Source organism: Protopterus annectens, chromosome 1.part2 (assembly GCF_019279795.1).
Source record: "Protopterus annectens isolate FY-2018-M chromosome 1.part2, PAN1.0, whole genome shotgun sequence".
Classification (NCBI taxonomy): domain Eukaryota; kingdom Metazoa; phylum Chordata; order Ceratodontiformes; family Protopteridae; genus Protopterus; species Protopterus annectens.
Genome location: NC_056727.1, coordinates 823,931,625 through 823,948,924, shown reverse-complemented (window position 1 = coordinate 823,948,924; position 17,300 = coordinate 823,931,625). Strand labels below are relative to the sequence as shown.

Below are 17,300 nucleotides of genomic sequence, written 5' to 3'. Positions count from 1 at the left end.
AGGAATCCAGGATTCTATTACAATCATATGGAGTACAGTACTTTTGAAAAAGACTTTCTGCAAAATGAGCAAAATTCAAAAACGCACTTTTCATAGGGGGGCAGTGCCTTGTACCTTCATATATGGAGGGCTCTACACCTCATTTTCATTAACGCAAGATAACACAATAGCATTGTTCAAAGTGTGGATATGTCCAAAGCAAAACTTTGTAGTTCATGCAGTGCAACAGTTTTGTGGTAGGATACTGTTTCTGTAATACAAAACTGTAAACCTTAAACAATTTTTGAAGTCTGCCAGTGTTGGAATAAATATTGCTGAGAATGTTAGAAAAATGAGTGTCTTTGTATTAAACACCACTGTTTATTATCTGCTAAGCACTTGAGAAAAGCATGAGTGTCACTATATTAGTTATTTTATTATCCAGTAAACACTTGTATTTAATTATCCCGTAGTCAAACAAGTATAATCAATTTAACTATTATTTAGTATGAGCTCTTTTGTCTATTTCCTCTCATATCAGTACCAAACGTTTGTGCTTGTCTTCTGTAGTTGGCATTGTTCTGCACTGTGTCTTTTCCCAGCTGAAAATGCTGAGAGTCTCATTGTTTGGATTAAGGACCATGCAATGAGTTTTAACTGACGCTGTAAGTCATGCATACTTTGTAACTGTACGGCAGTATATATTACAGCTTACAGAAAATTAAATTGTAAAAAAGTTGAACTGAAACCATAAATATTTTCTAGTGAATAAGAAAATATTCTCGTACATATCAATTAACACATTTAATTAATTACATTTTTAAGGAACAGAGTACTCACTATGATCATACAATATATGTATAGCAGAGGAACATTAACTGCTGCATTCATGGGATAATTGTACCATACAAATGTAATTTAAGAGCTGAGTTCTCTATTTCTTTCTTTTAGTATCTTTGCTGTTTGTCAACATCACGGTCATCAACAGACAAGTTGGCATTTGACGTTGGTTTGCAAGATGACACCACAGGTAGGTAATGCAGCTGAAATGTTATTTATTTATGTTTTCATTTGAATTTACTTATTCATTTGCAAAAGAACAGCTAGTTCTTTGCATTAAACAGGGGCCACTTGTCTTTCTTTTACCATGCATAAGTATTTAACATTCTAATCACCTTATTAACCTAAAGAAATGATGTTACACTCAAGCATTTCCATGTTATCTGATAGAGATTCGCAAGTCATAGAATTGTGTGTGTGTGTGTGTGTGTGTGTGTGTGTGCACTTGACTCTATCATTTGGATATAAGCAGCACACCTTTTAAGGCTTTATATTTCTTTTAGCAGATGATGAAACAGTTAACTGGACGATTGCTTTGCCTGGTTTGGCCACTGACTAAAACATTCTCATGCATTAAAATGCATAAAGAACATGATGTTAAAACATCAGCAGTGATGCACTTTCATTACATCCCTTTACTGCATTAAATAGGTCTTAGTAGTTTCTAAAAGTATGTAATTACTATTATGTTTAATAAAATGTTGTGTCTTGGATTGTACATCGAGTTAGATATAATTTCATCTAATATATTCATATCATAAAATCATCCCTCCATCCATTTAGTTTCAAAACCTGCTTTCTTCAGTTCAGGGTCATAAAACGCCAGAGGTTATTCCAACAAACAATGAGAAGAAAACAGGAACCATTTGTAGAGGGGGCTATTAGACCATTACATGATTCCTGCACATTCGCACAGATACACACACACACACACACACACACACACATACACACACACACACACACACACACACACACACACACACACACACACACACACACACACACACTACACACACACACACACACACACACACACACATACACACACACACACACACACACACACACACACACACACACACACACACACACACACACACACACACACACACACACACACACACACACACACACACACACACACACACACACACACACACACACACACACACACACACACACACACACACACACACACACACTCATACACACACACACACACACACACACACACACACACACACTACACACACACACACACACACACACACACACACACACACACACACACACACACAAGCATTTTTATAGGGGGTAGCACCCCCCACAACACCAATGTGGGGACGAGCCCCCTGATCCCTAACTGTCTATATACTTTGCACAAACTCAGAGGGAGAAAATGAAGAAAATGCAACACTGGCATTTTTGACTTTCTCTGATCCTGGCTGCTTTACGTGATGCCAGTGATCTTTCCAGGTTGACATTCTGAGCATTGATCCGCTATGCGCCAGCAAGCAGTAGGGCTCCCCTCTAGGACATCCAGACTCAAAATAGCTTAGTTTTAATATAGTAGCTTTTTGCCATATAAGTGAAGCAGTAATGCTAAACTAACTACTAAGGGGGAGGTAAGGAATTAAACTCTTCCTAATATAGTTGTAGGGTACAAACAAGAACTTCATTATTACATTGATATAATGTTCTTTTCAGTTCAAGTCACCAACTCTTCTTTGGGTTAAATGGTATCTTTTTTGTAATAAAATTTTATATAAAGATTTAATGATACTTATTCACGATTGTGTTGCAGCGTATCATATACGTGTTCCTTGAACTTTTTGAATATGACGTTTAGACAAACATGACACTTGGAATATTGAGAAAGAGAATGATGAAATGCAGATCATGAAAAAGTAAATATACTTATTGAGGCGATTTGGCACCATATTCCATGCATGCCATAAAAAAGAAATTGTATCTACGATTCCGTGATCACACGAAGGAAAGACATACTAAATTACTAACCGTTTATTCTCATTTTGTATTTCACCGGTTCTTTGCCTTGGCATTTCGTGCACCAGTATTCCAGGTGTTTTCTCTTTTTTATGTAGAGTTTTAAAATGCTCTAGTAACTGCTATGTGTACAATGTGAAAAGGGAGCATGATTCTTTATTATATAGTTGCTATGGAATATAACAATGTTCAGTATGTGCAATGTTAGTAAGCCTTCTCGGCAAGTGTTTATTACAGCTGTAATACAGAGCACCAGCCAAAGACAGTGGTGATATTTGTTCTGTGGACCTTCATTAACTGATGTACAGTAACATTACCACTTCTACTGTTCTAACCAGCTTTGTCTTACTTTTTGTACTGCAACTAGGTGAAGCCTGTTGGTGGACCATACATCCTGCTTCCAAACAGCGGTCTGAGGGGGAGAAGGTGCGAGTAGGTGATGATCTCATTCTGGTCAGTGTTTCATCAGAGCGGTACTTGGTAAGTAAATGATTCCAAAAAGCATGGAAACTGGAATTAATTTTATTATCAGCATGATTATAGTGTTTTGTCAGATCTCGTCAAAGTGAATTTATGAATAAAATTTAGTTTCCACAAATGGAGTGGAGTCACTAAGCTGAATGCAAAATAATGCAAGAAGTAACAAATATGTAAGTGACCATCCACTATTATGGGGGCCACACACTTTTATACGTACCATGCCTAGTAGGAATTCATTTAGGAAGAATGTGAAGTGTCTCTCAATCCACAGTGCATGCTGTGCAATTTCATATGAAAAAAATTGCAAGAAAATTTTAACTGCAGACTACAAGATTGCCTAAAAGAATGCAGATAGAGTTCTATTGACAGAATATGCTACAAAAGGCTGCACAGGTCTTCTAATATAACTTAAACAGTCATTTAGGTTTGATGTTATCATTAATGGGGCCCTATCAGATGTAGAACTCTGTTTTGTTTCTTAGTTCTGTATTATTGGTTTTCCTAACACAAAATGTATATATGGCAAGTTAGATGCAAACTGAAAGATCAGTGGTAAAAGATAACAACATATTCTTTCACACTAATTCATGACTAGAGCTGTCATACCTCTGAAGCAAGGAAAACCAAAACAATTATGGTAAGATCTGTACCCTGTCTCACCCCTTAGCAATTTATACCAATAGAAGAGTTAATTAATGAAGCATCCTAAATTGCAACAAAATGTTTAGGAAAATGATGATAATTAAACATATAAGCTGGTAGTCACAGATATTTAGCACATTACAAATTATTACAGGTACCAGTAACTTATAGCGTATGTGTGATTCAGGAGTACATATATCATGGATGTGCAAAGATAACACTAGCACAGTATACAGTACCTACACAAGAACACATAGTTTCATAGTTTCTTAGGTTCTTAAGATCTTACTATGACCATCAAGAAGCTTAACCACATCACCCAATACAGGTGGGATACTAGAATTGTTCCCCAATAAGCAGACATTCTCCAAATATCCACTGTAAACATTTGTGATCACCCACCTACTTGGTCATCCAGAGTGGTTTTAAAGACTGCTAAGGAAGTACTCTGCTTGATATGTAAGGGCAGCCTGTTGCAGAAAATGGCGATGTGTCAAGTTAGGTATCTGTCACACCGTCTGGAGTTGTTGATGGGGTATTATAGGTTTTAGTCTATACAGCTTGTAGGTCAAGGTGTTCAAAGAGTGTTGGGTCATTCATAACACAGAAGCATAAGCAGACCTCACCCATCACATGTTTGTATGACCCGGATTAGAGGGATGGGTTTTTTAGCCTATTACAGTAACTAAGGGTACTATGACCTGAGATATGATCATCTTGGTGAGGAAAAATTGAGGTTTGTCAGATTGGTTTAGCTGCTTAGTAAGGTATATGCCAAATAATGCATTTTATTTGATGATGGGCCTAATAAGGGATAAATAAAGTGAGGCTATAACTCCTTTGGACCTTGAGGAGATACCACAAAGGATAAATTGCACAAGGTAGAATACTGTGACCAGTACAGAGATGTGATGGTCAAGGAAGAGTCTGTTATCAACATGCATTCCAAAGTCCCTGATGACTGGATCAAATTTATGTGGAAAGTTTTCTATACATTAAGCAGTAGTGATGCTAGATTTCCCAAAGGAAACATTTTTGGGGGATGAGTGAATGCAAATGGTTATTAAACCAAGCATTTGTTTGCTCCAGATATGAAAATGAGGAACTCCAAGTGAAGGATGCACATAAACTGTACAAATACTGCCACAAAACTTGGCAGAGCAATTCAGAAACATATGAGACAGGTACACAGACCCACAGCACAAACTTTTCTGAATACCAATGATTTATAGTGACCAGATGGAATACCAGTGATTTATAGTGCCCAGATGACTTGATAGGTTAGGACAAGCAACAGCAATAGCAGAACAGCATATTATAGTGCCTGTTGTCAAGCCAATGCCTGTGATGGCATCCGGGCTACCACTAGAAGTACTGTCACTGCCTTACGTATCACCACTTTATAGAACAGCAAGTAGTGTGGACAACTGTGTAGACAGGAAGACCATAAGTGATGTAGCTGAGTGTGTCACCCACAATTAGAACTGAGGGGGATGCAAAGACTGTACATCCACATGGACATAAAGGTATGTGTATCACTAGGGATCTTATTTACAGGGATCTTCCAGTGATGTATTGGAGGCACTTTATGAATTTCACAGGTTTAAGCCTTGCATATCCTGTACCAGTTCCTCAACATCATATTCCAACATGTGGCAGAACATTTGTTTGTTCACCAGAACTGCAGGGGGATCTGCCACTGTGTAAGCATTTTACAAAATATCCACTTTCCCTGAGTTCTATTTTGCCATAAGATCTCTAGCTGGTCCACATCAATAGGACTGGTTTCTGCTCTCATCAGCTCAGCAGTTGATAGGCTGAAGCTTGAAAAAAGTGGTCTGTTTCCACTGCATTGTCGATACATAAGGAAACAAACAGTGAAGTAAAGGAAATGACAAAAAGAAATCTGCAGACATGGAAGTAGTAGTGTTGTTTTAGGAAATAAACCACCAGATTTATGGACTGTAAATAAAATAGTACTTCAAAAGCTATAAGTTTACAGCCTGAAGTTGAAGAAGTTGGTAAAGCAGCTGTAACAGCATCCTTTGTGGAACAAAGATAGAAAACCGTGTAGTGAAAGCCAAATATTTGTAAAACGAAAATACATCAAAACTGATGTTACTGGAAGGAGAGCAGCCAGAAGTGCAACAACCAGTCCTAATGCAAAAAAAAAAACAGAGACTGTGAAAAGTGTTGTAGTCAAGAAATGCAGAAAAAGAGACTCCAGAAGTTATACCTCAAAAATTAAGCCAAATCTGTATTGTCATCCCTCAAGCATAATTTGGTTTTGCAGTACGTGGGATTTACTTAAATAAGAGTCATAAATCAAAGATCAATCAACATGCATTAAATGTTGCACTCTGATAGTGTTAAAAATGTTGTCTTATGCCTGGCAGTGTATATGTGGTATGACCTATTCAGAACATGCATTTAGATTTAAGAAACAGCTAAGCTGACTGCCTCACCCAGTATGCAACTCTGAATTCTGTAGCAATTTCATATGTACAGCTGCTGCGTAATTAGTGAACAAATGTTTTTAAATGGTTGCAGATGAAAAACATTATAGGTGTTACAGTATATGGATGTCTTTTCATTGCCATAACCTAAGAATAAGGGTGAAAGGATATGGACAAAAAAAAAAAAAAAAAAAAAATATATATATATATATATATATATATATATATATATATATATATGGGTCCTATTTATTTTATCGACAGTACGGTTCATCGAACTGTAATTTGTCAAAATTACTTTAGCAAAAGTGCATTTTGTCGAACATGCACTTTCGCTAAAGTAAACAAATAAAAAGGAAAACGTAGTTTGCATGTTGCCTTAGTTGTACATCAGCGTATACTGTTGAAGTACGATAAAGGAAAGCTTTGTTGAGATCGTAGTATAGTGGGGGTTAAGGGAATATTCCCTTTTCCCCACTGTAGTATGATCTCGGCATGAGAATATTAAGGTGGGGGGGGGCAGGGGGGGGCTTGCCTCCCTGCATAACACCGATTAGTGTGTTATTTTATTTTTTTAGATAGTTTTTGTTTTTTTTATTCTGAGGAACCATACTTTCAATTTAAAAATGTAGATCCATATATATATATATATATATATATATATATATATATATATATATATATATATATATATGTATATAAAAAAAAAATATATATATATATATATATATATATATATATGTATATATATATATTATATATATATATGTATGTGTGTGTATGTGTGTGTGTGTGTGCTTGTGTGTATGTACATAGATATATATATATATATATATATATATATATATATATAGATATATATATATATATATTTAAGTAGGGGGGTACGGGAGGCAAAGCCCCCACATGCGGGGTGCAGGGGGTTTAAAGTAGTTTGTTTTGATTCGGCTTTTGAGAAAGTCCACTTTTGATGTAGTGCACTTTCACTTAAGTGCGTTTCTATGTTTCTTGTTCGAGATTGTGAAATTTCGATCAAGTAACGCAGACCCATATATGTATGTATGTGTATGTGTAAATGTAATATATATATAAAATTGAAAATTTAAATAGTCCACTCTTTGTCAAGTAAGTGAAATGGAATACATTTTTGTAACTGTTTCTGGCTCTGCATACCTGATCATCAGCCACACCCATGTTCTGTCCTCTTGTACTGGGTCCATCATTCCTATATTATCCCTCCCAATATACCCTCAACCTTTGTACATGGATAATGAGGAGACGGGGGAGGGGGTAGTGTCACACTGCTAATGGGAAGGAATTTACCTCCCATTTTATGTCCGGAGTTGGCATGCATTGGTCTCAGTGGTGTCATGGCCACACCTACATGTGCATCAGTTGGAGTCATGACCACAACAGATGCATTCATGTGTGAGTCCTTGGCTTCCCCCAGGAATCTACAAAAGGGTAATTTGAGACTGTATTCCCACCTCTCGATGGGTATGCTTGTCCTTCTTGTCTCTCCCATCAAGCACTTGGGCCATAGGCATGGTTTTATCCATTTATGCTAACAGCGCAAACCAAGTGCAATGAGATAATTAATGCTAACAAAGACCATTATAAGAACATCAGGATTTGGTGTGTAACAGACATGGTAGTATCTTGGGAAAGCATCATTCCTTAAGTCACATTGTAGTATCTTCTACCTTTGGATTCAGGTATGAGGAAAGGCTCAAGAAGCTTTTGATTTTCCTTTATCAGAGATGAGCATGTAACATACTGAATCACTAATGCTAAAGTAATGATTCTGCTGTCTTGCAACAGTCCAGTTTTGAAGTTTCATTGCATATTGTATATATCGGTAATGTAGCAAAGCTCTCATCAAATTATATAAAAGTTGTACATAAAACTTGTAAAGGGGCACTGGTACATTTTTTACATGAAATATGACAAGAAAAAGAAATGGAAGCCACTCCAGTTACAAAGTGGTATAAAGCCCTAACTATGGCCCAGCTAACCTAGGTTCAATTAGCATCTCAGGTTGCTGATGGAGAGGTAGGGAGAGATGGGCATGCCTATCCTAGGAGGGTAGGGCACACACTCACAACACTTGTTGAGATTATAGGTGTGGTCCAAAGAGTGCAGTTGCCTCTGGATGCAACTAGTGAGCTTGGGGTATGGGGAAGGGAAATAGTGGGTAGGGCATACAAAAAAATACCAAATTGAAGCATAGATGTCCAAGCAGCCAGTGTGCCCTCAAGATCCATGACTGGCCCCAGCAACGCTTGAACAAGTCCATTGTGGTAGGTGGTTGCTGGTAGACCTGGTCCAGTATTAATGAGGTCTGAGTGGACAAAAAAATAATAAAAAAAGAAAAAGTAAAGTAGTTTTATTCTGCTAAATCCTGAGAACTGACCACCCTTTCTCCAAGTATTGTTGGAGGTTATTATGCCCATGCCTTGGCCCAGCAATCAAGGAGCCTCAATCCTTACCACTAACACCAAAGAGGGCATCTCATATATGAAGAAAGGATAACAAATACACACAGTAAAGTGCTATTTCCCTTAAGAGCACACAGAGATCACAGTCAGTCCGGGGCTGCTCACTCCCTTGCTCTCCAGGTCCCCAATAGGACTCACCACTGGCACAGCTATAGAGTCCAGATCTCAGCCAGCTGAGCAAGCTAAAACCTCCAGCACCCTCTCTGTCCAACCAGTGCTTTGTGTCCCTGCCCAAGTATCTGACACACAGACACACACACACACACACTTTGAGATGAGTTTATACAACCACACAGACACTCCTGGGAAAGGCTGGCACAGGTTCTCTAGCTGTCCCACTATTGCCCAGACTATATAGTAGTACCACCTGCCACCACCCAGATAATATTTATCAGCAACTTAAAGGCCCTTAAAAGGGTGTCCAATTATTACTGTGCAATATGTTTATCCAATTGGTAGTATAACTAAACAGTCAAGGCTTATTAGAGTGACTTGGTACAGTAATCACTATAAATATGCAATGTACTCTAGAGCTTAAATTATCTCTACACAAAACAGCCATAGTTGAAAGGTTTTCAAATATTTAATAATACATAATAAAAACACAAGACAATACTTCTTACTACACATTGCTAGTCAAGAGTTCAGAGATCACAGAGACGTACTTAAATAATTCAGTGCAGTTCTGACATCACAGAAAAATACTTAGTCTAATCTTTCTAGTTTCTAGCTATTTCTAAAAGAAAGCACAAGTCTAAGATAACTTACATATGAGCAAGACAGTGCTGTGAGTTGGATGGTCAAGACAAAAATGCTTTATACTCTCTGGTTCTCTTTGTTTAAATTGAAATTGCAGTTCTGATTCGCATTACATCATTCTTCACTCTTTCCTGGGGTTCCCAGGCTACACATTAAATCATTCTTCACTCTTTCCTGGGGTTCACAGTCTACACATTACATCATTCTTCATACTTCCCTGGGTTCCCAGGCTAACAAACACTGCATTTACATTCTTAACATCTCCTTTTGTTATCTTGCAGCTGGTCAGGAAGCAGAGCAATAAAAATACATTAGCATGTTTAAATCTAGCAATTTAACTCTTGGTTAAAACAATAGAAAGAATTTCTTCATCTAGACCCTTCTGCACCACTGTCTACATCAAAGGGTCACCACAAGCATTACTTTGGTCAGTTGAGTGCACTGTTGTCACGTTTTCCCAGTTCCACATGTGACACTATTGCTTTACATTTAAGACAACAAGCCTGTAGTTTACATTCATATTTACAAATGACAAAAGTATCTGCAAAATTCTATCTGGCTAGGCTGGCAGCCTTCACTGAGGTATAAAAGTATTTATGCATCAAACCTTTTACATTGGCGTACCCATTCTTACATTTACAGTAAGTAAAAAGTAGGGAATAAATATTAACTTGAGATCTCTGCAATCACAGAAATATATGTACGCTTCTCCTTGTACTTTTCTGTTTCTGTGTCTCTGTCTCCCTCTCTGCTCCTGCTTGCCTTTCATTCTGTTTGTCTGTCTGACTTGGCTCTTCATTCTCCTTCCCTTCCTTCTCTAGATTATGTAGTTAGTTTGTAATTCATAGCACAAATCAAAATATTCTTATACTGGTACCATGGACACATTTTATCTGCTTTTTTAATTAGTTTTGTTGAAAAGGTTAGTTATCCTGAAGGATAAAGAAGAGACTCATTACATTACTGTGATCAGAAATCTGAATTAGCCTTCTCTAGATGGAGACAGCAGTAGTACAATTCTACTCAGAGTAAAAGATAGAAATATTCATAGGACTTGAAGATCAAAATGTAACTAGAGAACAGTGGAAGGCTGGGGTAACAAACAGGGAAGACAGTGGTGGAGGGGGGGTGGCATCAATGTTATTCAGTAATCTGTGTCATAACTTAAGTAAGTATGACTGCACCCACCTCAGGTGTTTGCACATAGAGTCTGTGTCCCACAGACCTGCCATTGCTTCACTGCTGACATACATGTTAGACAAAAATTATCATGAACAAAATAGAATTTGAATGTTTTTAAACTGGAAATTCCCTAGACTTTTATTAGCTTGGAGCAGGTTACTGTAGGAAGATTTTTGTCTGACAAAATATATATTTCTCTATCAGCAAGCAGCTGTGTAGGTTATGCTTTTTTCATTTAATTTTCTAGCTCTCAGTAAAAACGTCTTATTCCCTAACATGCTTTGGAAAAAAATAGCTAATTTGTGTAGTAATTGCAGTTTGCCTTAAGTGATGAAGTCTGTCTGGCAGAAAACAAAATGCAGTAATCAAATAAATTTTATTGCTCTGACTTTCAAATTAAAGGAAGGATGTTGACTGGTTCTGTCTTAGGAGTTGTACTTAGCAGTAGCAAAGTTTTTTATAGGTTCATAGGTAGGTACTAGGCTATTGGCCCTAGGGCCTATATAAGCCTAGCCGAAAAGGTACCCTGGCTTTTGCAACCCAAGAAAATTATTTTCCTGTGCCCCTGATAGATTCATTGGTAGGTACTAGGCTATAGGCCCTAGGGCCTATATAAGCCTAGCCAAAAAGGTACCCTGGCTTTAAACATCATTTTTCAAGTGTTAGTTGACTCGTCATAACTAAGCAGATGATAGTGTATGCTCTTGTGTTTAGTCTGAAAGTGGTGCAAAATTGCATCTTTTCATACCTTGGAGATAAATCCATAGTTAATCCCTTAATACCCCTGGTCTGCTAGACCTTTAATATGGTAGTCTTCTGTGTATTACATAAGTACAAGTTATGTCCAATATAATTAGCAATTTAACTTAAAAATTGTCAAGGTTTCCGATTCCCTAAACCTTAGGTGAAGAATGTTCTGCAATCTTGGTATACTTTGGGAAATAAAATCATCTCTTTTTAGTTCTGTTAATATATTTTTAGAGCAAAATTCCCCTTTTTCTCATTCCTGTAGGTTGATCTTTTTATGAGAGACAAATCTTCCCACTTCTTCTCTAGATGCCCTGAATGTGGGCCACAATTTACCTCTTACTAACCTTTAAATGATGCTGTAAATATTTAGAAGTTTTAAACTTTCTTTATACTCAAAATTTTCATAAATGTAATTAAGTTGGTATATATCCTTGTATTGATTTGTTAATTACAATAGCTGCCATGAATAAAGCACAACATTTATATTCAATATTTGGTCCTGTTAATGTTATAAATAATACCCTTAAGATGTTTGGGTCCCTCAAATACATTATAAGTAAAATTAATCCAATCTTTCTCATGACTCTAATCGTAATTTCCTGTAAGTGGAACTTGAAGGACAGATCATTACGATCCATAATCTGTTTTACCACTTCACATTCTTGACCACCCTGTTCTAACCCCAATTCTTTGTGTCGTTCAAATAGTAAAATCTTACTTTTTATATAATTAAACTTGATACCTATTCCAGTTACCCATAAATGGATGGATGTGGGCAAGCCAGCAAACACCACATTAAACAATATAGGCTCCAGAACTAACCCTTGCAAGATCCGCGTTACTGATAGGTAACCACCTAGAAGTTTTACCTTTAAATATAACACATTGCATCTGTTCCGTTAACCAATTTACGCATCTGTTCTGTTAACCAGTTTATTATCCAATTAAAAACATAAATATTTACATTTAATTGTTTTAATTATTGTAACAGTAGAGTACAGACAGTACGGGAGACATGTTTTCTTTGAATTTTGTTGAGGTGAAGTTCAGAAAGTTGCATTCAGTTAACAAGCATTGCTGTTCATATTAAATGTCTTTATTGGTGTTAATTTAGTCTGCTCATGGAACATAGCTAGTAAAATTTAGTAACAATTCCTAGTGTAGTTAAGATTCAGCATTCATCTAAACTCCTGCAGTAAATAACTTACGTTTCATCAAACCAACTAGCAAACACCAATGAATGTCCACAAACTGCAGAAGCTTAAAAACACCAAAGCCCCAGAAAACAGATGTAAAAACCACACAAACTTTAATGTTCAGATGCAGTAAAAGCAATCACTCGAAGTCCAGTAAAAAAGGTGCATCAACACCCAAAATGAAGTCACAACAGGTAGAAATATAATGTCCAAAACAGGTTAAAAGCACACAATCCTGACTCCGGTGTATAAGGCAGCCATACAAAAACTAGTTATCATTTGAAGGTCATGTTAGCTATATTAGAGGAAATGCTATTCAGTAAAACTTCATATATTGAAAAACAAGTGTAAGGATATTTCATTCAAATCAACCTTTGATATGAACAAAATGGAGGAGTAGGTAAAACTACTGGCTCTCTGCGCCATTCCCCAGTCGTGCATACCCACCATGTTTAACTTTAGGTCATAAACAAAACAGGTCTTTTCTGTCCTTAACATCTTGTGCCTGGAGTGGTTGCACCCTTTGCCCCACCATAGGTATGCTTCTACACCAAGACATTGTCTCCCTCTCAGTCTCTTATCTCTGCTTTGCCTTCTTCCTTTTTCAGAAATATCAGAAATGTATATCCCTGTACTTCCTACTCATATGGTACATTCCACCAAGACATATGTCCTCCTCCAGAGCTAATTTCCTAACCAGACCTGCCGCTCACAGATCTGCTGCATCTGTCTTTGTATTTGTATTAACCAAATTAATTGTACCTCTCACCATACTTACAAACAGTCTCAAAAGTCTTATCTATCACTAGTTCCCTTGATGGGCCATCTGTCTCCTTGAACTTTCTGTCTGAATTACATGTGGAGTAAAATGGCGTTACCAATGGGCCTGTCAAATTTGCATACTCCGCTGTCACCTAAATTTCTTCATTTCATATACACTTCTCTAATTCCCCCCTACTACCTGCATCTCCTCACTTTTCCTTTTTATCGTCCTCCTTTTCCCTTCTATGTAATGGTAGTTAAGCACCTCCTTGTTTTAACTCATTACAGCCAAGTGCACCTCCAGGCATTTCTGCAGTTACCTCTTACTACTCCTCTAGGCATCAAATATTTCTTGTTCATATCTGCATTAATAATTCCAAAACCATTCTACATACAAGGTATCAGAAGATTTTATCTTGAAGCATACATGTTGCCAAACACAACTGTATTGATATTTGACCTCCTGTCAATGAGTATTTGTTAGAACTGTAAGGTGATAACTTTATTTTTTAAAGGCTGAAGCCACACCCGTTGAGAGTTAAAGGTACACACTCAAAAGAGCTGTGCTGGAGGGAATGAGTTAAACTGGCACTTTGGGACACAGCCACCACATGCTGTGTGTAACACTGGATTGTGTAACTTAGTCCCTTATTCTTTACCCAATTTATTCCCTGCACATGTGACATTGTCTCAGGCCTTCCCACACTATGCTTCAAACACTTCATACTGGGTTAGTAATCCTGTACTACATGAGTCAACAGTAACTCTTCTAACGTACCTTAATTCTTTTGTTGCTGTACTGTTCCTATTCAGTTTGAAAACTATTTGCTTTCATGCAGTAACAGATACATTTTTATTGCATTCTTCTGTTCATTTGACACTTTAATTTGCTGCTATATAGTTTTTAACTCTTTAACTTTTGTAAGAACATATTTTTCAAACTATCTTTATTATTTACCTGATTTTTATTTCAGTTTTGTTATGGTGGTGCTTTTCTCCCCTGGTTTCCGTGAGAAATGTCCTTACCACATTGGATCTACCCTCTTAGCAAATATATCTACAAAAATGGCACACATTAAAATAAGTAATAAATAATCACACATTGTCCTTATGCTGTTTCTTCTACTGCCACACTATACCACTCTTTGCCTACTCCTTCCCATCCATCCTTGAACCCTTCTGTTCACTTAAATTAATTTAAACACAGACCTTGTATTTTCAGATAGGGCACAGCCAGCTTCTGTCTTAAAAGCTGATCTTTGCATCTGCCGCTCATATTCCTTTCTACTCCACCCTCCCTTTTTGATTTTGTCTCTTCCACTACCTCATGACACTGTGGAATATCAAAGTCATATCCAAATGTGTTTTGTGTTTTCTCATCATCTTCTATCGGCTGTTCCCATTAGGGGTCGCCACAGCGGGTCATCTGTTTCGATTTCTTCCTGTCCTCTGCATCTTGCTCTGTCACACCAACCACCTGCATGCCCTCTCTCAACACATCCATAAACCTTATCTTAGGCCTTCCTCTTTTCCTTTTACCTGGTAGCTTCATCCTTAACATCTTTTTCCCAATATACCCAGCATCCCTACTCAGCACATGTCCAAACCAACATAATCTTGCCTCTCTGGCTTTGTCTCCAAACCTTTCAACTTGGGCTGACCCTCTAATATACTTATTCCTAATCTTGTCCACCCTCATCACACCCAGTACAAATCTTAACATCATTAATTCTACCACATCCAGCTCAAACTCCTGCCTTTTTGTCAGTGTCACTGTCTTCAACCCATATAACATAGCTGGTCTCACTACCCTCTTGTAGACCTTCCCTTTCACTCTTACTGGTACTCGTCTGTCACAAATCACTCCTGACACTCTTTTCCACCCACTCCATCCTGCCTGTACTCTCTTCTTCACCTCTTTTCCACACTCACCATTACTCTGAACTATTGACCCCAAGTATTTAAACTCATCCACCTTCGCCACCTCTACTCCTTGCATCCTCACCATTCCTCTATCCTCCCTCTCATTCACACACATATATTCTGTCTTAGTCCTGCTGACCTTCATTCCTCTTCTCTCTAGAGCATATCTCCATCTCTCCAGGGTCATCTCCACCTGTTCCCTGCTCTCACTACAGATCACAATGTCATCTGCAAACATCATAGTCCACGGGGACTCCTGTCTGATCTCGTCTGTCAACCTGTCCATTACCATTACAGATAAGAAAGGGCTCAGAGCTGATCCTTGATGTAATCCTACCTCCACCTTAAATGCATCCGTCAATCCCACCGCAGACCTCACCTCTGTCACATATCCTGTACCACTCTTACATACTTCTCTGACACTCCCGATTTCCTCATACAATACCACAACTCCTCTCTAGGCACCCTGTCATACGCTTTCTCTAAGTCTACAAAAACACAGTGCAACTCCTTCTGACCTTCTCTGTACTTCTCCATCAACACTCTCAGAGCAAACATCACATCTCTAGTGCTCTTTCCCGGCATGAAACCATACTGCTGATCACTAATCATCACCTCCCTTCTTAACCTAGCTTCCACTACTCTTTCCCATAACTTCATGCTGTGACTGATCAGTTTAATCCCTCTGTAGTTACTACAGCTCTGTGCATCACCTTATTCTTAAAAATCGGTACCAAAACACTTTTTCTCCATTCCTCAGGCACCCTCTCACTTTCCAAAATTTCATTAAACAATCTGGTTAAAAACTCCACTGCCATTTCACCTAAACACCTCCATGCTTCCACAGGTATGTCATATGGACCAACAGCCTTTCCGTTCTTCATTCTCTTCATAGCTATCCTTACTTCCTCCTTGCTAATCCATTACACTTCAAGATTCATTATCCCTACATCATCCAACCTTCTCTACCTCTCATTCTCTTCATTCATCAACCCCTCAAAGTACTCTTTCCATCTACTCAACACACTCTCCTTGCTTGTAAGTATGTTTCCCTCATTATCCTTTATCACCTTTACCTGCTACACATCTTTTCTAGCTCGGTCCATCTGTCTAGCCAATTGGTACAGGTCCTTTTCTCCCTCCTTAGTGTTCAACCTTTCATACAGCTCTTCATATGCCTTATCCTTAGCCTTCGCCACCTATCTCTTTGCCATACACCTCATCTCCTTATACTCCTGTCTACTTTCTTCATCTCTCTAACAATCCCATTTCTTCTTTGCCAACCTCTTCCTCTGTATACTCTCCTGTACTTCCTCATTCCACCACCTTGTCTCCTTGTCATCCTTCCTCTGTCCATACTATATCCATTTTCAATATTGTTATTTCTTTCTTATATCCATCCGTTCAATACTTTTGTAACTTTACACTGAATAATTTAGTCTAGATTAATTTTCATTTTTCTCCATGGATGCTGGGGCACAAAACATCTGATGTGGATTTTCCACTTTTCTTTTCATTGATATAGAACGTTAGTATCTATGATCTCTATTCTACAAGCTAGGTATCCCAGCAGCTTTCCAGAGAGAAAAAAACATGTTGTGTACTTAGCAAAGAGTTTGCTTTATGGAATTTTATTTTAGCACTTTCATCTTAAAAACCAAGACTTCTTTAGAAAAAAAACTCTTAAGAGATGCTGCATTTTAAATATACAATAATAATGTGATGAAAGTCATATGATAACAAGTCAAGGGATAAAAACACCACTTGATAAAAACAGTCTTGTGAAATCTATAACACAAAATTGTATACAAAGATAGACTTTT

At 37.7% G+C, this 17,300-nt stretch overlaps 1 protein-coding gene across 1 annotated transcript in view; it reads left to right on the top strand.

The window, feature by feature from the left end:
* RYR2 (ryanodine receptor 2) overlaps nucleotides 1-17,300 on the top strand; it is a 6,224,161-nt gene that overhangs the window by 1,695,302 nt on the left and 4,511,559 nt on the right. Inside the window, exons 7-8 of the mRNA XM_044059048.1 lie at nucleotides 931-1,009; nucleotides 3,197-3,309. Of these exons, the coding sequence (XP_043914983.1) occupies nucleotides 931-1,009; nucleotides 3,197-3,309 (192 nt within the window). The remainder of the gene's footprint in view (nucleotides 1-930; nucleotides 1,010-3,196; nucleotides 3,310-17,300) is intronic.